Source organism: Diorhabda sublineata, chromosome 7 (assembly GCF_026230105.1).
Source record: "Diorhabda sublineata isolate icDioSubl1.1 chromosome 7, icDioSubl1.1, whole genome shotgun sequence".
NCBI classification, from domain to species: Eukaryota; Metazoa; Arthropoda; class Insecta; order Coleoptera; family Chrysomelidae; genus Diorhabda; species Diorhabda sublineata.
The window spans coordinates 15890643-15914008 of NC_079480.1; the positions used below are offsets into that span (position 1 = coordinate 15890643).

General features: G+C 31.8%; 4 protein-coding genes across 11 annotated transcripts; 2 read left to right on the forward strand and 2 right to left on the reverse strand.

Annotated features, from left to right (window-relative positions):
- Positions 1-1154: 1154 nt before the first annotated feature.
- LOC130446982 (uncharacterized) lies at positions 1155-5604 on the reverse strand. The gene is made up of 2 exons (XM_056783562.1): positions 4589-5604; positions 1155-3106 (listed from the first exon to the last, which is right to left on the reverse strand). The coding sequence occupies exons 1-2, from the start codon at positions 5042-5044 to the stop codon at positions 2942-2944; spliced, it is 621 nt and encodes a 206-aa protein (XP_056639540.1). The 5' UTR covers positions 5045-5604; the 3' UTR covers positions 1155-2941.
- Positions 5605-5953: 349 nt separating this feature from the next.
- On the reverse strand, positions 5954-8302 carry LOC130446890 (ribonuclease P protein subunit p21-like; the record flags this gene model as incomplete). Its single annotated transcript, XM_056783396.1, has 3 exons — positions 5954-6322; positions 6383-6483; positions 8225-8302. Coding segments are annotated over 3 exons (423 nt in total), but the record flags the coding sequence as incomplete, so codon positions are not given.
- Positions 8173-9166, forward strand: LOC130446983 (actin maturation protease). The gene is made up of 2 exons (XM_056783563.1): positions 8173-8742; positions 8804-9166. The coding sequence occupies exons 1-2, from the start codon at positions 8366-8368 to the stop codon at positions 9096-9098; spliced, it is 672 nt and encodes a 223-aa protein (XP_056639541.1). The 5' UTR covers positions 8173-8365; the 3' UTR covers positions 9099-9166.
- Positions 9167-9396: 230 nt separating this feature from the next.
- LOC130446984 (dnaJ homolog subfamily C member 1) lies at positions 9397-23362 on the forward strand. Of its 8 annotated transcripts, XR_008910201.1 has the most exons (7): positions 12527-13051; positions 13102-13422; positions 13565-14275; positions 20780-20878; positions 22094-22175; positions 22523-22587; positions 23177-23362. XR_008910201.1 is itself a non-coding variant. In XM_056783566.1 (5 exons), the coding sequence occupies exons 2-5, from the start codon at positions 12914-12916 to the stop codon at positions 20808-20810; spliced, it is 1206 nt and encodes a 401-aa protein (XP_056639544.1). In that variant the 5' UTR covers positions 9397-12456; positions 12555-12913; the 3' UTR covers positions 20811-20975. The 8 variants fall into 8 exon arrangements, 3 of the variants coding, with proteins under 3 accessions (XP_056639544.1, XP_056639543.1, XP_056639542.1); XR_008910198.1 differs by lacking the exon at positions 22523-22587 and having other exon boundaries at positions 9399-13051; XR_008910202.1 differs by having other exon boundaries at positions 12523-13051; positions 13565-14280; positions 22523-23362.
- The last annotated feature ends 4 nt before the right edge of the window (positions 23363-23366 follow it).

A 23366-nucleotide genomic window follows, 5' to 3' on the forward strand; every position in this document is an offset into this window, starting at 1 on the left:
TCTTAATTATTTAAGACTTGAAGATTTTCAGTAAACTGCACCCAGGCTTTTACGATGCTGTCCGGAAGTGTATCATCCCATCGAACTTCAAGTTGTCATAAGGATTCCATCATAATTTTTGTCAACACCAATCTAGGCGAAAGAAGGCCTATGCAGTCATGCCAAAGATACGGCCCGCGATCACAATGTGTCACAGAAAGAAGAATCATGTTTTTTAGAGCTTTTAGACTTCAATTGATTCCTCTACGGACGTTTCAAATACTCGTTCTTTCAAGTCTACGGATGTATAAGTAATTTCAATGACAGTGAGTACCTAGACAAGCGAGAGAGGGAAAGACAGTATCGCCATGTCCATAATTGTTGTGTCGAGTTCCATAATTATTACCATTTTTGCATAATGTCACAAAAACATAAAGTTGATAGTGAGTGCAAAGTTTTTCAGTCCAATTGGGAAATTAAATATTGGAAAGGTAAACCACTAGACCATTTCCCTCATTTAAAATCATTTGACACAGTGAACCAAAAAAATTTTTGGATATTCTCAACTTCTGCAAAATTTTATTATGGAATTCAACAATCGTTTTGAAGACTTTCACAAAATGAATGAAATTTTCAACAATCCGTTCAATTTTGAAGCTTCACAGGCACCAGTTCATTTGCAAATGGAGTCGATAGATCTTCAATCGGACAGTATTTTGAAAGAAAAATTTAATGAGATTAACGCTCTTACATTTTATACACAATATTTCAAGAGTTTGGATAATTACCCGGAATTAAAAAAGCATGCAGCACGCATTCTCTGCATGTTTGGTAGCACCTATTTATGTTAGCAGATGTTTTACGTCATGAAAATAATTAAGAAAAAACATCGCAAAGACTTACGAATCAACATCTGCAATCAATTCTTAAAATAACTACAACGACTATGATATCTGATATCAATGAACTTCTCAAAAACAAGAGAAGTCAGGTATCTGGATCCTCGAGTTCAACATAATTACCTACCATCTTTTATAACTTTGATATGATTTTTAACAACAGTATATTATATATACTTATAGAGTTTAATAAATAAAATGTAATAATTGAGTTCATTTTTTTTATTTTCCATCCGGCCCACCTACGATTTCAAAACTTAATATATGGACCTCTACTTTAGTTTGACACCTCTGGCTTAATGGATTGAATAGTTTTGATATTGACGACAAAATTAAACGTTTGGTAGTTGCGGCAGATGTAGGATGATCAATTATAACTTTATACGATAATGTGTCAGAACATGCTCGCCATAACAAACTCAAGGTTTTTGTTTGTTTCGTCTTCAGATACGATATAGCAATCATCGCTCCGGCACTTCGACTCGATTTGATACCCATTTACGTAACATAAATCCATACTTATTCAACAAAGTCGATAATCGTTTCTGTATTTCAATAACTTGCTCAATCGTTTCAGCACCTGTCAAAAGATCGTCAACGTAAAAGTAATTGATAATAATGTTTGCTGTGTCAGGAAATTTGTCGCGATTTTCTAACGCTACTTGTAAGGCCTTGTTCGCACTATGCTAGTGATTTAGTCTAGTAGCAAGTAATTTAGTAGCTAAATATGTCTGAACACTAAAAATTTAGTCGAGTAGTTTAGTAAGGAATTTAGTTTAGTCGATCCATTTTACTCTATTCTTCTCGGGCGAGTAGCACCCCCCACCACGCGTCCATGCTCACTGGCTCACCGGCTAAACAAGTGCGAACCTGTTGAGTTTAGTCGAGTTCATTAGTACGTAGATAGTAAACATGACGTTTCGCTGGAGTGAAGAAACGACTTTAAAATTTGTTTCCAAATACCTGGAACATGAATGCTTGTGGAATATTAAGTCCCCTAATTATAAAAACAAACTAGTGAAACAATCCGCTTACTCTGATTTAGATAAAACCATAAATATCCCTGGATTTGGTGAAAAGGAAATTAAATTGAAAATAAAAAACATCAGGTTAGTGCATAATTTTATTATTTTATTTCAACAGCATATTTATTACAATAATATAATAGGTTCTTAGTTATTATTACTACTATTGTTTTTAGAATTAGTTTTACCTAACGATAACCATTCCTTTTTAGATCGACCTACTCGCAAGAGTTAAAAAAAATAAAGGACTCCAAAAATTCAGGCGTTGGAACTGACACGGTTTATATTCCTTCTGTAAAATGGTTCAGTGTATTGGATGCACCCTTGCGAAACTTAACCTCACTGCTGACACTAAGTGAAAGTAATCTGGTACGTACCTACTTATCTACTCATACCTATTATTTTATTGCAGTGCAATACAATATTTTTAAACTCTGGTGTTGGTGGGCTGGTAATTTTCAATGTATCATTCGTGCCTGCCAAGGGACAGATCCGCTTCCGACAAAATAATTTGCATATTTTTCCCGACGATCTATAGATCTTTGGGATGAACGGTTACTTAAAGAAATTGGTAGCGGTTGCATTCCGAGAGACTCTGGTTCATTTCTCCAATTACCAGGAAGGACAGCTCCTGCTTCATAATTTTCTTTATCTAATGTGTATTCATACTGTTTGTTCTGTGATTTTCAACAGGTCTTCACTATCTTAACAACTTTCTCAGGGCTATAGGGCATTGGTTTCTCAAACACTCTGAATCTGGCAGCTAGTATACCGAATGCATTTTCCACTATTCTTCTAGCCCGAGATAAACGATAATTAAAAATTTTTTGCTGTAGTGTTAATCGATCGGAAAAGGTTTTAATAAATATTCTTTCAAGGGAAATGCATTATCGCCAACTAGGACATGACCCCCTGGTAGAACACCGTTTTCTAATTCTTGGTACAAACTGCAGTCACGAAATACGCCTCCATCAGAAACCCTTCCATTACACCCAACATCTATATAACTAAAGCAATATTTATCATCTACAACAGCCATTAAGACAATGCTGTTTGTCTCTTTATAATTATAGTATAAACTTCCTGACTCAGGGGTGCCTTAATGACGACGTGTTTGCCGTCGATTGCTCCACAGCATCCTGGAAAGTTCCACTGTTCTCGGAAACCATTTTCAATTTTTTTCCAGCCAGTAGTAGTAGGAATCTGAAAAAAAAATCATGAATACTTTGATGCTAATAAAATTTTTGGAAGCATAGCATTTTTATCGGAGGCTTTGGACCTCGCAGGAAGAGGAATGAAGGCAGAAAAAACGAGCGAGACGACGATAATTTTGAAATCGATTCTTCACTATCTTCCCGATGAGCTAGAGATTTGAAACTTGGAACATATCGTATAACATAAGTGGATGAAAATGCAATAATATGCAATAATAACAGGAGTGGGGACCGCGCGGCGCATTGCGCAGTCTCTGAGTCACTATCGGACGACGCGATTTGATGTTTTCACCCATTCTTTTCCTTGTAACTCTTTGACGGAAAGAGCTGCGATTTTTGTTGGCATAAGGTTTTAAACAGGAAGAGCTCAGCTACATTTTGTTCCCTTATAGTGTTAATCTAGCACTTTTACTTTTTCAGCAATTTTAATCAAAAACCGTTTCAAAATGAAAAAACTGTTGTTTAAATAACCGAAAGGATTCTCAGAGTGGTTAAATTGAAAACAAAATGACTTGTGCGGCATTTGACATTTGTATCATACTTAAGTTACCATAAACCAATTGTATCTTTCATAGAACATGAGGGAATATCAAAAAAATAATATTATTTTACTTGTAAATAAATTATTATACACGATTGCCTACAATTTATTTTGTATTTTCATGAAATAAAATGAATACTTCGTTATAACATTATTTTCTATTTATTTTTTTACGTTTATCTCATTATGCACTTCGGCTTCTGCACGTATAAAATCAAAGCCAAATAAAGCTATGCTTCCCCCCTGGGCCATTCCCATGAGTGCCTCACAGGTTTTTTTGTTTCAGGCATCCAGTAGTTCACACACTGATGGTACAGATACTGAACAAAATAATACTGCGGTGGAGAATTTTCGTGAACTTACATCTCCACCTCCAGCAAAAAAGAAAAAAATTGCCCAGCTCTCCAGCATGGTTAGACAACTAAAAGAAATAGCTAACTCTACTAACTCAACAGTGGTTCAGGGTCTTCAACTGAAATCTTTGCCTTTACTATCGGCATTAGAAGCACAAGAACATATTCAACTTTATTTAAATAGAATTCGACGTCAGCACCTTCATCACCATCACCATCTAGCGATTCTCCAATGTATTATAATGAGACCAATAACTATAATTTGGAAGAGCGAGCGACTGAATGTATTTCGGCCATTTTACCTATTCATCATGCTGAACATGTTGATGACTATCAGCTTTCCTCAAATATGTTTCCATTTGGCCATATAAACAACAACGAAACTGAGAGTAACGTTACCATTACGTCAGATTTAATTTCTACAGCAATGCAAAACGCTAATGTCGATAATCAAAATTGATGGAATCAAACAAAGCATTTATTGTATAATAAAAAGTTATATCAAACAATGTTGAAAATTATTGTCTTAATAAATAAATGTTTCATAATGTATCTAGCTATATTTATTTAATCTTACCTTGATAAATTCCTTTAGTAATTCATAGATTGCTTCACAAACTTCAATGATGAATTCGGAAATAGTTGATTTTCCGAGTCTAAACATGTGTGTGAGTGTCCTTAAACTGCATCCAGTAGCAAGAAAGTATAGAACTGCTTGTAATTTTGTAATTGCAGGAATCGCACTTCTCAAAAGGGTATTTTCACGCTGAATTTGAGATTGTATTTTCATTAACAGAAAATTTACACAACTTTCAGACATTCTCAAATTATCGAAGTATTCTTTGGGATCTTCCAATGCTAATTCCTTCAGAAGACAATTAGTAGCTCCTAGTTTGTCTCTTCTATCGATCCATTTTCTTATCCACAGCTTCTTTTTACCAATGACACAAATTTCCTCTTCTACCACTTCTAAAATCGCTGATAAGATTAACTTAATCAGTTGATTCACTTTATTACGCTGTAGGCTGTTCATCTTACAAGACACCACTCACTTGTAAACTGTACTGGAATTAAACTAAACACTAAGGCGAAGTGCGAACGATTTTGTGCCAGTAGCGAGTAATTTAGCTACTAAATTACTTGCTACTAGACTAAATCACTAGCATAGTGCGAACAAGGCCTAAACTTCTTACAGCTAGGAACGCCGCACAGCTCGTGCCATACGCGAGTAATGACAATATTATGTTGTCTAAATCGTAGTAATGTTGTTACTAAGTCGTTCTGTATTATTTCTCCCACCTTTAATAGATTATTTAGTGATATACCCTTCGAAGATTTTCAGGATAAATCGAAAATTACTCGTAACTTTTTGGTTAGGCTTAATTCGTTTGATCACTCCATGATTCGGTAAGTAAAAGATATCTGCTTTAATGTTATTAACTTGATAGCTATTTATTATATATTTAGTGATTCACCGTTTATTTGGTTTGAGAAAACTAATAATACTTTATTTAATTGAACGTAATTTATATATAACCGAACAAAACTGTTATGTATCAAATATATATACAGGATGTTTCTATATTCGACCAACAACGTTCTACCACAGAGAGATCTAAATAAACAATACGAATTATGAATATGCGAAAGTTTTGACTACTGAAAAAAACTACAAAAAACGTTTATTTTTAGAGCAACATTAGAACAAAACTGATTTAAATAACTTAAGTGTAATTTATGCATATCTTGTAAATTTCGAAAAAACAAATTCTATAAAAATTTAACGCCATTAACAACTAACTAACCTAACCTATAAATTTCAACTTTACTTATAACGACCTAACCTATAAAATTTATTATCATTTATATTCTAGGCAATATATATAAATTGTTAAAAAACCTAAGTATTCCTAAAATCTAATGTGTAAAATAAAAAATTAATTATAATTTTCTCATTATTTAATAAATGATAACTACAATTGCGTTGTCTTATGTTTCCACATACATATTTTATTATTAAATATCAGTCCTGTTTTCTGTGTTAAATTTGTGTATATTTGCCTCTCATTAATTTTTTGTATTGTCAACTTCTCTATTTTTTTCCATGGAATAATCAAAAATGTTTGTTAGACTTTGATTTGTCTGAGTCCAACATTGATAATCATTTTTTAATGTCAGAAACACTTTATTTGTATGGCATTTCAAACAAGTATATATCAACTTTTTCTTTTTTATTCTTACTCTGCAGGTAATTCCTGTAATCATTAGGCACCTACAAGATTTGCAAATTGTTCTTTTCATATCTATTTCCCTAAAATAAAGAAAGTTTCCAAAATTTACAGACATTATGATTATATTAGTTTAAACTTACATCCTTTGTACTGTTTTCCTTGATACGCCAATGAGAAGATTTGAATAAAAATTTGCGGCAGAATGCTGTGCTTCATTTTCAGCTATCATAATATTGCAAATCTAGAAATAAAAGTTTATTACTTTGTAATGTAATGATACTCATTGTTAATTTCAGTTCAATTCGAGGTCCAGAGTGCCTGAGACTGATTCTTTTTTAACCATAGCATATTGTAAGGCACGACTACATATAACTAGATGTATCTGGACTATCAGGTTCACCAGTGGTCAAATGTAATCTTCTTGTATGGGATCAATTTTTCAGTTAACAGAAGAGCCTACAATGGGTTTGACAATACTGCATGCAGCCAAGGTATGAATAATCAGTAATGGAGGGGTGCCATCAATATGGAGAGCCATATTTTCTATGTACATAAAAATGCTCGAGAATCATCAAAAATTACATGGAAGTTATAGATATGCAAGCATTGATATAGCCCTATTTCAATCCAATAGATTATAATTGGGATATAATTAATAGTACCTTACGAACTTTATTAAAATTAAAATGAAATCAGATTGGAACATGCCTGGATGTTATTAGAAGAGAAAATGCGTTATTTGAAATATGTGAAGTTTTAATTCCATCCCCTCATATTAATTTTGTTTTATTAATAACTCTTCACTCTTAAGAAACCAACGCGAACAAATAAAATATCACATTCTTAAAATAACTATAAGATAAAGGTACACATTTTCTAATTTTCATGGTCATCTATCAAATACTCTTGGTACTCTTAATAATGCAGGCTCACCACGGCTTCAAAATCAAAATATGACTCACTAATCGTATGTTTACAGACCTGTTTCACAAAATTTACCCTCTCAAATTCACATTATCCTCATCGCTACCTTTCTGCTCCCTGACAAAGAAAGTAACCCTATTTTCAACAAACATCAAATCGAATTTTACCTAGTGTCTCTGTAAACAATGACTCTCCTAGTGAACTCTCTTTTAGTACAGCTCATAGCTTCACTCTTACAAGTTTAATTAGTTTTTTTATAATAGTATACAAAATTTATTCATGTCCTCAATTATCGCCAAACCACTGAATATCCATCGATACACAGTTACTATCAGTTCATCTAAATTTGCATGATCTGTTTGTGAAGGAAAAGGTCGTTTCATATTGTACCATACTTCTTCCTACCTCCCTAAACAAGCTTATTATGCTCAAATATATATTCTCCTAACAACGACAATATTAACCCGAGACACACCTTGTTCTCCGTCTTATCCATAACTTAGCATACCTATATTCCTCTTTCTACAGCAAAACACAGATTGGTGTCATTACAAAAGACTTCCTAAAAATCCACAGTTGAATAAAATTTTATTCAGTGTCAAAGGTCTCAAATAAAGAGAAAACAATATGAAGAATAATTTTAAAAAATTCTGTCATGGAGCAAAAAAAGTGAAAAGAGTATCAAACTTAGTACCTTAAAAGGAGGCAATGCTGTGGGAACCAAATAAAGAAAACATCTTATAAATAAAGTACTAATAAAAATAATAATGAAGTTGAAGAATCTAAAATCAGAATGTATTTGGTCGTAAAGAGTTGAAAGGAGAAACTACATAAAGATGGGAAGTCACAAACAGGAAAGAAAAAGAGGAAGACTAAAAGATAAACATTTTGGATGCTGTGAATAGGAAACAATGGAGAAACATAGTCTGTACAATTGGAAACAAGTACACTCGATTTGAAATAGCAAACTAAGCATAGGGTTAGAAAATATTCATCCATTTTTGTTATATTCTCATATTTTTCACCTAAAACATAAGTATACTAATATGGAAATTTACCTGGTAAAGATAATTCATTCTCTGAAATCCATCCTTTCCAACACATTTTTGTATTTTATTTGTATTCATTGTTGTAGTTCAAATATTCTGTAGTCTAAATATATCAATCTGATTCTAACCTAGAAGTTATAAGATTTTTAAATGGAAGATTTTTCTTGGGCTAAGCTATATCCAGAAGTATATAAAGTATGTACATTATTTCAAATGACGGAAATAGCAAATCCAATTGAATTTCATTATAAAAAACTTGACCAATTTCTACAAGATGGGCCTCAGTGTGGTTTAGTTGCACTTGCCATGTGTGTGGGAAATCCTACAAAGGACAGTATTCAAAATTTATTTGAAACTGCAAAAAAATATAATTTTTCAAACAACGGAGAAATGTTTAGTGTTGATAATATGGCAACTTTAGCAAAAGAAGTGTTACCAATTGGAACTGAAATTAAAGTATACAATGGTTATTTAGACAATGATTTTATCAAGAAAAGTTTGCTTGGTGGTAGTATTATGTTAGTACCGTATCCTTTTTTATTACATTTCTATTAGTTCTTGTTGTTGAATACCTTAATAAATAATTAGCTATGACACAGAGAAAGATAACTCTCCAGGTTTATGCAAAGGTCACAAAGCTCATTGGGCTGCCATTTGTGGTGGAATTCTAACTGAAAACGATTTTTATGTTCTTGCAAGACATGGTAAAGCTAGGAATGTAGCAATCTGGAAATTGAAAGTTTTAGCTAACAGCAATAAACAACTGTTGGAATTTTCTCCAGATAGAAAATTTCAGGATATTGTTTATAAATTACCAATTGGTGGAATTTCAGGTCCATTTGGATTGAAAGAAAAAAGTATTTTAATTCAATATAAGTGTTGAATATTATAATACTTATATTTATAGGAAAAAATAAAATTAACTCACCTTTTCAAAATGTTGACATAAAATCTACTTCTTTTTTATCCTATCAAAGTGAATAATGTGCTCAAAATTGAATTCGAATTGTATACATAAAGTCCAGGGTATTGAAAAATCAGTTCTAAACAATAAAGCAATCATATTTGTAAATAATACCATATGTTCAATATTGCATATATGTATAATAATTTAGAAATAAAACACACCAGATATACCTATGAATATGACAAGTTCGAAATAAAAGTTTCATTAACAAAATATTAGTATAGCTATGGGTCGATATGGTCGAAACATCAGTTTGAAAATATATATACCCCACAAAAATTATCGCATCACTGGTATTTTAGGATTTTTTAATACTTAATTTTAGTTTTTTTGGGACAATCTGTATATGTATCAACTTAATAGATATTTCTTGTTTCTTATCATGGACAAAAAAATATCACAATTTCTTACAAATTTTTTGGAAGCAAAAATTTTTGAGTAAATCATTTCTGTCTTGGAGAATGCATTGAGATCGAGAACTTTCTAAGGAAATTGTGTTATTGTTTAGTGAAAATTATTTTGTTACTAATTGATGTGCTTCATACAAGATATCCGCAGTCAAGATACGTCGCCGGGGTAATTGGAGTTTAACAAAGTACCATATCCAGAGTTATTATACCAAGAAACAGGGCAGCTAACCAGAAGATCCGGACAAGGCTGCGGTAGTAGATGATCGTTATTTGAGGTTAACGGCGTTAAGAATTAGGCATACTACCGCTCGAAGGCTGCAAGCTGTTGGCTGCTCGTAATGTCCGAATAAGCCTAGTTCTAGTTTTCTTAACAAGATATCTATTTCTTCTATGGTTTCTCCAACTAATAACTCGTCATCTGTCATGAACATATATTGCTAGAAATATACCATTATCGTTTTTTCTAAAAACCCATTTATTTGTCAAGATTTTCTTATTTTTCGCTTCTTCTTGATCTACATACTCCTATGTCTGGTTTCTTTCAAACGATTCGTTTTCATCATTTACTTATAGCTTGTTCCCAGTATTGATTTTCTTCACTTTGCATTGCTCATTATATGTTATGAGAGCATAATCATTGTATTGACTTGGTTTCTTAATACTTCTTTCTCTTCTACTTGTAAAGCCTTGTTGATTCCTCTCCGTCACTTTCTTCATAAATATATCGCTTTCAGTAACAATTTTTTCTGTTTCTTCATTTATTGGTAATTTTCTTTCACTAATTTTACTTGAATTTTTCTTTCTTCTGGAATTTCTTTTAGTTTTTCTTCCATATTTTTATTTTTTCGTGTGTGCTTTGTATTTTATCTTCTTCAATATTTTACATTTCTTCTTGGACTTGTTGAATATTATTTTCTTTCTCTTGTTTAAGGCTTTCATTTTCTTCTGCATCATCAATTTTTATATCTATTTTTGAAATTTTTATTTCATTTTTATTCTTTTTAATTATAACATCTCTTCTAATTATAATTTTATTATTTTTTTCATCAAATAATCACTTCTTTCATCAAGTATCTTTGCATATGTTTCTGTTACAAAAATTTGCATTCTTTCAATACCAGGTTTTTTATTTGCCCATATTTTGGTTGGTGTTTTATTAATTGGTATATATTCTGTAGGAGTTCGGTTTAATATTTAACTCTGGCTGCTTCACCCTAAAATTTCTCTTTGACTGCCAAATAATAGTGATCTAACTTTCTCAATAAGTGTTCAATTGAAGCTCCTACTTTATCATTTTTCTGTAGTAGTCTATCAATTCATTGTTATATTCATCTCCATTGTCACCATTGTTGAAACTTTCATATTTTTGTATCTTTCATTTGCTTCTAGATATTCTTGTATAAAGTCTGAAGCTTCATTTTTATATTCTAATAAATACATTTCTGTCCAGTTTGTGCAATCATCAATAAGAGTGAGAATATAGTTTCATTATCCCAGGTTAGTGGATCAATTGGACCACATTAATGAGTATGGATAATTTCCAATGCTCTTGTAGCCTTTGTTCTTTCTGAATTAAATGGAAATTTTGTTTGATGAGAATGAGAAGTCACAATCTCTACTTTTCCAGTCAATCCTTAATACCACCTCTAAATCAATCATTTTATTTATATTTTTTATGTTAATTTTCAATGCCAGTCATTTACTTTTTCTTGTTAAATTTTCAACGAAAAACTTTCTTCTTTGTTTTCATTTGATTCATTTAGTTACTGAAAATAAGCCTGGGACATTCTTTTTTCCTTCAAATATTTTTTGATTATTTTTTAAAACCATAACTTTGTCTCCTACAAAGATCACCTTTCCTTTATTTTCGGTAATTGCTTTTCTTGTCCTTTTTACAAATTTTGCAAAACATTTTTTCATTTTTCTTAGTTTCATTTCTGTTTCCTGAACAATTTTTATTACTTTTCTCATATTTACTCATACTAGCACTTTTGTATCTACAAAAAGGTGCTATGTCTATGTTTCTACATATATGTGGACAAACTGTGTAATTGTTTTGAAAAGCTACACTCAGTGCCTTTTTCAAATTGACAACTAAAAAATTCTCAAAGCAAATAACATTTTTGATCATTTGTGTTCCTTTTAATGAGTGTTTTTAATTTTGTGTACATCTGGGCTGAACTTTCACAGTTCATTATATAAATTATCACCTTTTTAACCACTGTAGAGATAATTATTTTCTGCGTTTTCGCATCTTTTTATATCCAGGTTTTCTTATCTCTCTTCCAGCTAAATTTTCCATTTTTCTTCTCCCATTACTATATTATAAATTTCACTAGCTTTAAAAGAGATTCCTGTTTAAAAGTCCCAAATTTCAAAAAATTCAGAGCATCAGTTTTTCAATATTACGTATTTCTTCAGTTTCAGTAGCCATTGTTTTGACTTTCGTTTAAAAAAGCACAAGTTACTTTTATTTTTGTTTTTATGTTGATCTTTATGGCACTTTTTCAGTTAGGGCTTTCCTGGGCCCATAACCTGTTAGTTTTTTGTTTTATTTTATTCTTTTATTAATAAGGAGTAGTACACAGTGGAACTTTTTATTGTTTTTATGTTATTACAAACTTTGTTACATGAACCTAAAAACATCTACGTTATTCTAGAATAATAATCTAATATCTAACACTAATAAGCTAATTACTAAGACTAAGATCACTAAATATTATTGTTCTTGAGTATTCTCTAACAATCATAATCTAATCAATTTTAATAGCAACCAGAATCAATAAACTCAAAATTTATGTCAAGTGGTAATTTGAATATTGATTTTTGATTCTTATGAATTCTATAATTTTAAATTAATAAATGTAAGTGATATATAATGTTTTTATACTTTATACATATTTTCACTCCAAAACAAAAAAAATCAAGTTTACAAATGACATTAATCTGTTTTCTATTTCAGAATTGAAATTTAGAACTTAATATGTATTAAAAATGTTTTCATGGATGGATTAATCCTTGATGCATATGTATGGAAGAGGTCTATTTCTGTGTATATCAATTTCCGATATTTTTCTGTATTTGAAAATGCTCAATTGGTTTCATCTTTATTCGATTAGATGACTGAACGATCAGGTCGCTTCGGAAAGTTAAGTAGTCATTGAGAATGATTAGTTCAACTGTGTCAAGTGAGTAGACTTCTCAAATGAAGATACCTACATCAGAAAAAGAAGAAGAAAACATCATTAAGTTTCCAATGGAACTTTCCATAAATTGGTTTGACTTTTGTGTTGTTGGCATGATAATACCTATGGTTGAAATATGAACATAATTTATTTATCTTCTCTTCTGTTTTTTTCGATTACTTCAACAAATGCTTGGGACTCCGAGCAATTAGAAGTATTTGATGCTGTAGACGATGTCAAACAAAACTTTTATGAACTTCTTAATATTTCTAAAGTAAGTTAATTGCACGTACTTAAGTCTTTTTATTAATTATCAAATTTTAGGATGCTACCAGTTCTGAAATTAAATCAGCATTCAGAACGCTCTCTCTTAAGCTACATCCAGACAAAAATAAAGAAGTTGATACCTCTGAACAATTCCGTAATTTAGTTACAGTCTATGAAGTCTTAAAAAGCCCTGCCAAAAGAAAGTATTATGATGATACCCTCATCAATGGACTTCCTAACTGGAGGTCGGGTATATTCTACTACAGATATGTTCGTAAAATGGGAATAACTGAAGTTTTAGTAATTCTTTTTGTTATTATTACTATTGGACAATACTTGGTTAACTGGGGAGTCTACTTTGAGAAAATTCTGACTCTGGTAAATATTTGTGAATATTAACTAAATTACGTTATTTTTATTTATAACTAACTTTAGATTTCCCTACATGTCTCTTATCTTGATAATGTTTTTGTTTTATAACATCTATTGCAATATCTTTTTAAATCACTGTAATTTTTAGGAAGATCAAAAACTTCGAAAGAAAAAATCACGAAACAGAGGGAAAGTTGAGGAAGATCCAGATATTATTATACCAAAACCATCAGTATTAGATACACTTCCTATCCAAATACCAAAATTTGTCTGGTTCTTAATAACATGCATCCCTGCTGCATTTAGATTTTTAACATCTTCAGTCAAAAATAAGATAGAAGTTAACAGACCTCTGACACCAGAACTAGAACCTGAACCTGTAAGGATTAAAACCACCAGAAAAAGGAATAAATTTATACTTCCAGAAGGGCCTAACTTTGAACTTCAAGATACAGAGCCAAAAAGTGACTGTGGTACTTCAGCTCCTCCTCCTCTTGTTTCAGGAGGCCTTTGGACTGATGATGATTTAACAGAATTAATAAGATTAGTAAAAAAATTTCCTCAAGGAACAACTGAAAGATGGGAAAAAATTGCTGCATTTCTCTATAGATCTGTACCGGAAGTCACATATATGGCAAATAAGATGAAAGAAAATGGCTATAGATTACCATGTGAACAGGATGATGAAATACAAGTTAAAGTAAAACAAAAATCAAAGAAAGAGGTTGGTCCCTATGATAGTGTAACAAATTGGGGACAGGCACAGCAAAAGGCATTGGAAGATGCTCTTTTGAAGTTTCCCAAGGGAGTTTGTGATAGATGGGATAGGATAGCTGAACACGTTCCTGACAAAAATAAAGTAAGGTACTCTATAAATTTAGCCAATAATGTACATATAAAAAGTTACAAATATAGTTTTGATTTTTTACTATAGATAAAGATATCATTTACAAGTACAATTTAAAATTAAGATGGGTTTCCTCTTTTGAAATACATTTTTAAATGAGAAATGTATGAAAATTGGGTATTTCTTAAATCATCTGCTTCTATATAGATATAATTATGAGGGGGAGTATTTTCTAGTTTGTTGTACTTCTAAGGAAAGCTTGTACTCTTTCCAAATTAGAGAAAAAAAATGCTCTTTTTCAGGTTCTTATGAGAAATTGTTTGTAAACTTCTTTAAACTTATCTCTATTGTTTTTGATTTATGTTCCTCTAAGAATGGAAAGTCATCAATAGATGTATTTAGTACTACTGTCTTCTTTTTGTATTCATCTGTCTCTTCCTTTATTCCATTAGCTGTGAAATTGTTTGGCAGCCTGGCTTTGAGAATGGACTTATTACTGCTTGCTGGAAAAAATTCCCTTAGATGCCCGTTTTCCTTCATTTTATTAATTATCTATTGCATTACTTTAACTTTACGGATTGTGATGTCTTTAACCACGTGAATCCAATTTTACTGGTTTTGAATAAAAGTTGAGAATATTTACTGATTTATTCAAATTTAAGAGAAGAAAGAATTCCTGCGCATGATGTACAGGAAGTAGAAATAAACCAAATAAATAATATAGGGTGTTTCTTAATTCATGTGACAAAATTCAGGAGGTGTGTGGGTGTATGAAATTAAGAAGTCTTCCCTATAAGGAAACTTCCTCAGCTCACCCCTTTCCGAGATATCACCCTTAAAAGGTGGTGACTGAAATTGAGTTTTTTTCTAAAATTTCAGTAAAGCTAGAAACTCGAAGTTCTATAATTTTTGTGCACTCGCAAAGGACTAACCACAGGTATTTTTCAATATACATTTCAATATGTTACTGTTACTTACACAGGAGTGAAATTAGCAACCCTTCACATATCAAAACTTTTTTTCAGGATAAGTTTTATGAAATATAATTATAACTTGTTTTATTCGAAATTATTATTTATTCTTGAATTCTTTTACCAAAACCAATAGCTGAAGAGAAAAAACTAATAAACTCCATAATTTGTATTTTTTCTAATAAATTGAGTGAAAAACAGTTAAGATGTAAAATGTAACTCAGTTCATAATAAATGCTAGCTAACTAATTTTATGTCAGTTTTCAAAATGGAAAAATCTACTAGTTTTTTTAGGGTCTCCAAACACTGTGAAAATGATTCTACTTGACTGTCTCCTGATTATTTAGTGAGTACATAATTAGCACCTCATTGTCTAACAGTTTTGAAGATAAAAAATCATCCCCTGAACGTATTACATAACTCATGGCGGCTCTATGGCTTTTATCACCCATAACGTTGAATGTATTGCAATGTTTTCTTTTTTTAGTTAAAGCACTTAAATATTCCACATTTTAAAAATTTATTTTACATTTTGCCTTTTTTATAGTAGTATCAGGTACCCTGAATTTTTCTCCCATCCACATATGATTTTCGTCGTCTAAATTTCTCACAAGCACCTAATTTTCCTGCTTAGTTGATACCTAATCTTAATTTTAGAGATACCTGATTTTTAGATTCATTATCTCATGGAAATTAACTCGTTTATTAATTATTAGGGCACCTTATTTTATTACCTCGACATTCAATGACACTTGACACATCAATCGATATTTGTTTAAAAAGTACCCCTACGTTATACTGCTCTCCTCGTGATATAGTTCTGGGTTTTTTACTGATTACGCACTCAGTAGATCTGCGACACAATGTTCGTCGTCGTATTCAAACCAAAAGAAACTTTTTCGCAACTTCTCCATTAAGTCACTCCCTAAATGTTCTCCACTATTACTACCATGAATCTCCGTGAGCACTTCTCGTCGTCTTGATGTAGGTAAGATCGTAAGATCTTGCCATCTACATTTTCCCATATTTTCTATACTCCGTTCTACACGGCTTAGAAATCCCATTGTGCCCAGTAACACTTTCATGATATTGACTCTTCAGCACCTCGACAATCAATGTATTGTAACTATTTTCATTGCGTTGTTAGCGTCACGTTTTCCTAGCACCGCAACTTTGAGTATTCCGTTGCTGTGAAAATTACAGAGCACCAAATTTTTGAACTTTGCTGTAGTAGCCAGTAGTATTGAGGTTTCTTTTTCATATTATTACTTTTCACAGATATCCCTTTTTTTAACAAACATTCATTATTTAACCTCAGCGAATTCTTAACGAACTTTTCTTTTGAAAGATTTTAGTAGAATCGATTTCTTCACGCTTCTTTGACGATATCAGCCATTGCGATCTGTACACTGGTTAGGTTAGGTTAGGAACAGACTGACCTATGAAATCGTAAACACCGTACGTCTTAACTCCGTACATCTCTTTCTACGGGCTTTGCTCTGCCATTCTATGTATTGCCTAGTCAAAGCATATAACGTGGATATATTAAATACTTCGCCTACCATAGTTAGTCATTTCCTGAAATGACTAGGCATTATATAGAATGCCGGATTATATGCTTTGCCAGTAACATATACAGTGCTTTTCAGATAAAAGTATCCACCTTTAATAACTTTTGTAATACTGGTATTTAGAAAAAATCCAAAAACACGTCAATTTATGTTGGAAGGGGCAAGCATTATGGCTTATTTAAACTTACTGGAAAAGCCACCCCCTCACCCCTAGCAGCATCCCCTTTATTTTTTTAAATTACTTTTCATATTTTTTATGTAAAATTCGGATACTCCTCTTTGAGCTGATTTCAAAAATGTATAATACTTGTAGGTTAAAGTGGTTAGTTTATGAGATAAACAATTTTTCTTTTAAGAGCACAAATTTTACTTATTATTTACTTTCACCTTATTTGCCTGTACTAAAATGGGTTGTACAACAGTTCAAACTCTTTAATCTTTTTAACTGTGCTATTTATTCTACTTAAAAAATCCAAACAACAAAAAACTCTACTTTTTATTAAAGTTTGACATTGTCAACTAGAATTTGTAGTCACTATTGATAGTGTAATATGATACATTAGTTATTTTGTTTCTCTGAAATGGTTTACTCTTTGCAAGAAAGAATTGAAATTGTAGGTTTATATGTACTACCAAAATAATAATTGTGCAAGAGCTGCTGCTAGAATATTTAACGAATTACATGACGGAAGACATGCAACTCATAAGTATGTAATTCAACTGATGGAGAAATTTATCACAACAGGGTCTGTTTGCAATAAAGTGCATAAGCGAGAGGGACTCGTAAATAACGAAGCAATCCAAGTGGCAATTTTAGGGCAAGTCAGCTTAGAGGCTCAACAACCCCAATCGTTGTCAACAATAAGTAGAGCGATCGGTGTTTCATCTTCTACAGTTTTCCAAGTTCTACATAAATTCAAGTACCACCCATACAAAGTTAAGTTGGTGCACGAGTTAAATGAAGATGATTTTGATCGTCGTCTAGAGTTTTGCGAATCAATGACGCAAATTATCAATAACAATCCACAATTGTTAAACAATATTTGCTTTTCTGATGAATGCTCATGGTCATTAAATGGCTTAGTAAGTAGGCATAATTGTAGATATTGGGCTGAAAGTGATCCACATATTATGCGTGAATTCCATAAACAACATCCCCAAAAGTTAAACGTTTGGTGTGGTATCCTAGGTGACCACATTGTCGGACCTTTCTTCATCAACGGAAATTTAAATGGTGAATCATATCTTGAGTTACTCAGGGAAAGGGTTGACCCACGTATTACAACAATAATAGAAAATGATGATAACCTTTCCGAAGATTTACTGGTATTTCAACAAGACGGAGCTCCCCCACACTATGCTATGCCTGTCCGACAATTTTTAAACGAAACATTCCCCGCTCGTTGGATAGGTAGAAGGGGGCAGATGATGACCTAGGTCACCGGATTTAACACCCCTAGACTTCTTTTTATGGGGGTATTTAAAAACAAAAGTTTATGCTACCCAACCAGAATCTCTGGATGATTTACGAGAGAGGATAGAAAATGAATGTCGACAATTAAATCCAGCCGTATTAAGCAATGTCAGAGAGGCATTTCAAAATAGATTATACCATTGTATGGAAGTGAATGGTACTCATTTTGAACACTTATTGTAACTTCATAATAAATAGCACAGTTAAAAAGATTAAAGAGTTTGAACTGTTGTACAACCCATTTTAGTACAGGCAAATAAGGTGAAAGTAAATAATAAGTAAAATTTGTGCTCTTAAAAGAAAAATTGTTTATCTCATAAACTAACCACTTTAACCTACAAGTATTATACATTTTTGAAATCAGCTCAAAGAGGAGTATCCAAATTTTACATAAAAAATATGAAAAGTAATTTAAAAAAATAAAGGGGATGCAGCTAGGGGTGAGGGGGTGGCTTTTCCAGTAAGTATAAATAAGCCATAATGCTTGCCCCTTCCAACATAAATTGACGTGTTTTTGGATTTTTTCTAAATACCAGTATTACAAAAGTTATTAAAGGTGGATACTTTTATCTGAAAAGCACTGTATAACTAACCAAGCAAGAATACAAAAAGTTACGCATCTATTCCAAGAAACATATCCCGGCGTGCCACTCATATTGCACTATAATTAAGATTTAAAAAATAATAACGGTTTATGGAAAACTGTACTGTACAAAAAACTATTGATCATTGACAAACTGCCGTTAATGATGATAATACATTCCTAAATTTTAATGAACTAAAAATACTAATCGACGATTCCGAGCAATACAAAATAAATTCGAATAGATAGCTTTGGTATGCTGTTACTGTATAGTAGGACCAGTAGCTTTTATGCACTTATAGTTCTGGACTTTTGTTTGGACTGATTATCTAGGTTCACCCACATATAATTCTCCTTTGAAAAAAAAAAATTAGAAAGTATTTCAATTTTGGGAGATTTTCTGGTTCATTTGTTTAAAACACTAAATATCGATGACAAACGGCTAGTTACAGTTCGCTGACCTACTGTTCATACAGGGTGTTTCTATGTCCCTACTTAGCCTCCAATGGAAATTTGTACCAATACATGGAAATATGGGTCTGGAATATCTATGCACGAACAATTGCTTCAAGAAAACTTCGACTGTGTGAAAGAAATACTCCAGCTTACCACCGAAGAAGCTCCTTGCGAATATCTACTCATCTCAATTAACTCCATATTCATCAAGAGATGTCAAAAACCTATTTCATAGCCGTTTATCCACAGGCTACGAAAATTTCCATACAATGCACTTCTCCTAAATTTATGATACTCCAAAGAACGCACCTCATCGAACTAAGATGTAGTTTCAGAACAAACCCGAAAGCATTTCAGAACACAAACCATATCGTACACATGGTTACCTAAGATCAAACCTCTAGCAATTGAGAAAATTCTTTTGGATCAACTTCACCTCCTCGCCAAAGAAGAAGAAAAGCTGCATTCAATACTCATCAGTTTACAAAATGCAAATCCTTTACATTTCCGGATGACCCCAATTTAAGCAATTGTAACGATCTTTACAATAATAGGATTGCACAAACTCCGAAGACTACACAGGATCTTAAAAGCCGAAAATCCAACAAGATATACTACCATCACAACCAGTTTTGTCCGTCCTTTACAAAACTTTCCCGGGAGATGGAGAAATTAGAGTTCGCTAACCCACAGTTCATATATAGTATTGAACTTCGAGCCGTTATAACAAACACAAAAGTTGCTGATCTGCAATTCAACAAATACTTTATTAAACTGATTATCTTGCTGAATTACATATTCTTAGTTTACAATTGCATTTTTTTTGTATGTAAGATCGATCAATAATTAATATTATACACTGTAATTTTAATTGCTAATAGTGTCGTTTTGCTGTTCAAATAAAGAATCTTTTTATAAAGTGACTTTTATGGCAGTAACTTTTAATTGGCTTCTAAATCTTTATCTATGGGTCTAACCAGAATGTGAAATTATTATGAAAAACATCCTTGTTGTTGACACTAAAAATATTTTAAGGCAATTACTTTCGTCATAATAATATTGCCGATGAAGGAGCAAGAAGACAGTAATTATCAGTGAAACTGCTGTTTTTCATCAAATGTATTTTCGGACAAAATATTTGACAGCTCGTGTTGTTAGGAAGGGCTCAGGACTTTTGACGATTCTTTGATAGAGTAAGGGTTTAGGAAGTGGTGAAATTTTCCAGAATTGCGAATTTCAGATAGATCCAAAAATTTAATAGATTCTATAGTTTCCTTAAAATGTAACTCACTTCGTTTTTAAGCCTCTATAGTTTGATACAATTTTTCAAAATATTGGCTGTTGCTGTATTTTGAAATTAACGATGATGATGATGATCATAATTTTAATTTTAAATAGCAAAATTGATTTCAATTATAAAATAAGTGGCGAACAACTCAGTATATTTGCTGTATTTTTTAGGAAGAATGTATGCAGAGGTTTAGGTACCTAGCGGAGGATCTGAAGAAACGAAAAGATACCTCTGATAAGACTGAATAAACAAATTTTATGAGTGCAAAAGTATGTATATTTTTTTAATGAAAATCTATAGAGATACTTCAGAAATATATTTTGTTTGTATATTTATTTTAAATAAAGTATTGTAACACTATACAAATTACGACAACCCCTAACGTTGATTGATAACTAGTTAAAATACCTTATACCCTACAATGTGAGTCGGTAAGTTGATCTAACAGATACCGAATTTATGGAATAACTTTGAAAATGCGATGTCGGTTTGGCAGAAGTGCAATTTTCATTAACGATAATATCTGTCAAAATTGTACATAATACATGGAGAAAAAAGAAGTTCGTGAAAAAGCAATTAAAATTACCGAGGATAATTTACGGATGATGCAGCGCCATAATCTGCAACTATTCCTTTACACACTACACTAACACTCAGAATTACATTGTTTGACGCGCGTTGATAGTCAAGGTATCGTCGAAAGTAAACTAAAACTTATTGACTTGACCTATCTATTTGTACTAAATTTTTCCACCAATGAACCTCTTCCCGCGAAAAATTATTTATTTCTTAACTAAAGAACTAGAGAATGAGTCGTAAAGTAAATGTATTTACCTAAACTCTTCTTACATCTAACAATTTGAATGCTTTCAAATGCACCAATAATCGCCGTGCTTGACAATACCCGAATTTTCTGTCCGTCTATATTTGAAATGAGCTATGAGCTCTTTAAACTGGACATCAGCAGATCTCTTAGTCTGCCCAACATAGATTACAGCTAATTTGATAAATATCACTCTTTTTTGTTGGATGCTGGATATATAAACCAATTTCAAACTTACTCTGCCTTCCAATCCGTTTGTACAAACAGGATTAGAGTACCAGAGAATTTTTTTCCCTCAATATATCCCAAGGTCTGCAGGATGGATAGGCTTTAATTTCTGTTATCTTTACTGATAAATTTTAACGAATTCTTGACTGAAAACTCTCTAGTTTGATGAGTAGGTTTTAAAACTCCTTTCATAACCATCTGAAGATGTTATAGCTAGATGTACAAATTGGTGAAACAATAGTTGCATTTAGCGGTCGAAACCGTTGCGTAATTGTTACAAAAACCTCAACGGAATCGTTCGGCGGTACATGCGCTGCAAATTCAACATGTTCTGGAGCGCCTTAATTTGTGCTAGGTAGCGGTAATGAAAAGAAAAAATGAGACAGAACAAGAATATAAATTTGTGTTGTGTGATCAAAAAATTTAATTGTAGATTTTTCGTAGAAGAAAAATGATTGAATTCATTTACATAGATAAGGAAAATAAATTGGAGCTCCATGAATTGGAAAATAATGGTAAGAATTTCAAGGATTATTTGTAAGTTGTAGGAAATAGTACCCTACCAGTTTTATTTTTCCCCTAGGAATATTATCTAGATAACAAATTTGTGGAAGATTCTGCCATATTCTAAGCATTCAAGTATTTATTAATTAAATGTTGCCGAATCAGGCAAATTATGTAGTTCGATTTGGATAATATGCTAAGAACTTTTAGTTTCAATTCAATCCAATAAAATAAGTCGAACAATCAATACATTTTATTAATTTGAAAATAAAACCTCTAAATTTGCTCTTCCCAAAATAAATTACTTTTTGAAGAGATAATTACTATATATACAAAATATAATTCTTTTAATTTTTAGTTTTTCAGTATGCCTTAGTAAACTTTTAGGAGAAAACAGTTTGATTATTCAAGGCTCTTGTCAAGGTATGTAGTTTCGTTAGAGAAACTTCATCTTATCGACAAAAATCATATTTTCCTCTTCAAATATTATTTCCTTCAAAATGATAATGTTATTCATTTTTTATAATTCGGCCATTGCGTTGTACAAACAAAAACCTCTCTATAAATGCATCTTAAGGATGCATTCATAGATCTCAAAGTAAAGAATAAAAAGCTATGGGCTGCATATATTTGTATCAAGGAAGCATAATGTAAAGGAAGATGTATTTGATTGGAAATTGAGGAATATGAAAAAACATATACAGGAATTGAAGATATTTGAAAAATAGGAAGGGGTAGAATCCACTGGGATTAGCAATTTGATGATATTTACATCGACAAAACTGTAAGTCTACAACAGACGATAACATTAACTTCAGTGTTTGTAATCCGGAAGAGTCCAATAAATTTAAAGCCACTCGGGAAACTATAAGGATAAACCTACTGCTCCTCAAATTAATATAAAGGCCATTTCACACACTCCATCGAATGTTAATTTTTACTTGTATTTTTACTTATATAATTCTTTTGTGTTAAAAAAATAAAACTGATTTATAATGTATTCTATTTGTAGAGGTTGTAAGAAAACGTATTCAAAAGTGAGATGTTTTATTTAAGAAAAAGGCTGGTCGACATTGAGTAAGCACGAGTGAAAGAAACTAGACTTCTTAATATAAATAATTTTAAAAGAATTATGTAGATTCTCTCTCCAAAAAAACAATAAATTTTATTAAAATAGCATATTTTAAATCTTCTCCTATGAC

Coding starts and splice junctions, on each gene's coding strand:
- LOC130446983 (XM_056783563.1), top strand. CDS start 8,366: ATGGAAGATTTTTCTTGGGCTAAGCTATATCCAGAAGTATATAAAGTA. Junction 8,743..8,803: donor GGTAGTATTATGTTAGTACC/GTATCCTTTTTT, acceptor ATAAATAATTAG/CTATGACACAGAGAAAGATA.
- LOC130446982 (XM_056783562.1), bottom strand. CDS start 5,044: ATGAACAGCCTACAGCGTAATAAAGTGAATCAACTGATTAAGTTAATC. Junction 3,107..4,588: donor TACTAAAGGAATTTATCAAG/GTAAGATTAAAT, acceptor TTTTTTTTTCAG/ATTCCTACTACTACTGGCTG.
- LOC130446984 (XM_056783565.1), top strand. CDS start 12,914: ATGAACATAATTTATTTATCTTCTCTTCTGTTTTTTTCGATTACTTCA. Junction 13,052..13,101: donor AACTTCTTAATATTTCTAAA/GTAAGTTAATTG, acceptor ATCAAATTTTAG/GATGCTACCAGTTCTGAAAT. Junction 13,423..13,564: donor TTGAGAAAATTCTGACTCTG/GTAAATATTTGT, acceptor TGTAATTTTTAG/GAAGATCAAAAACTTCGAAA.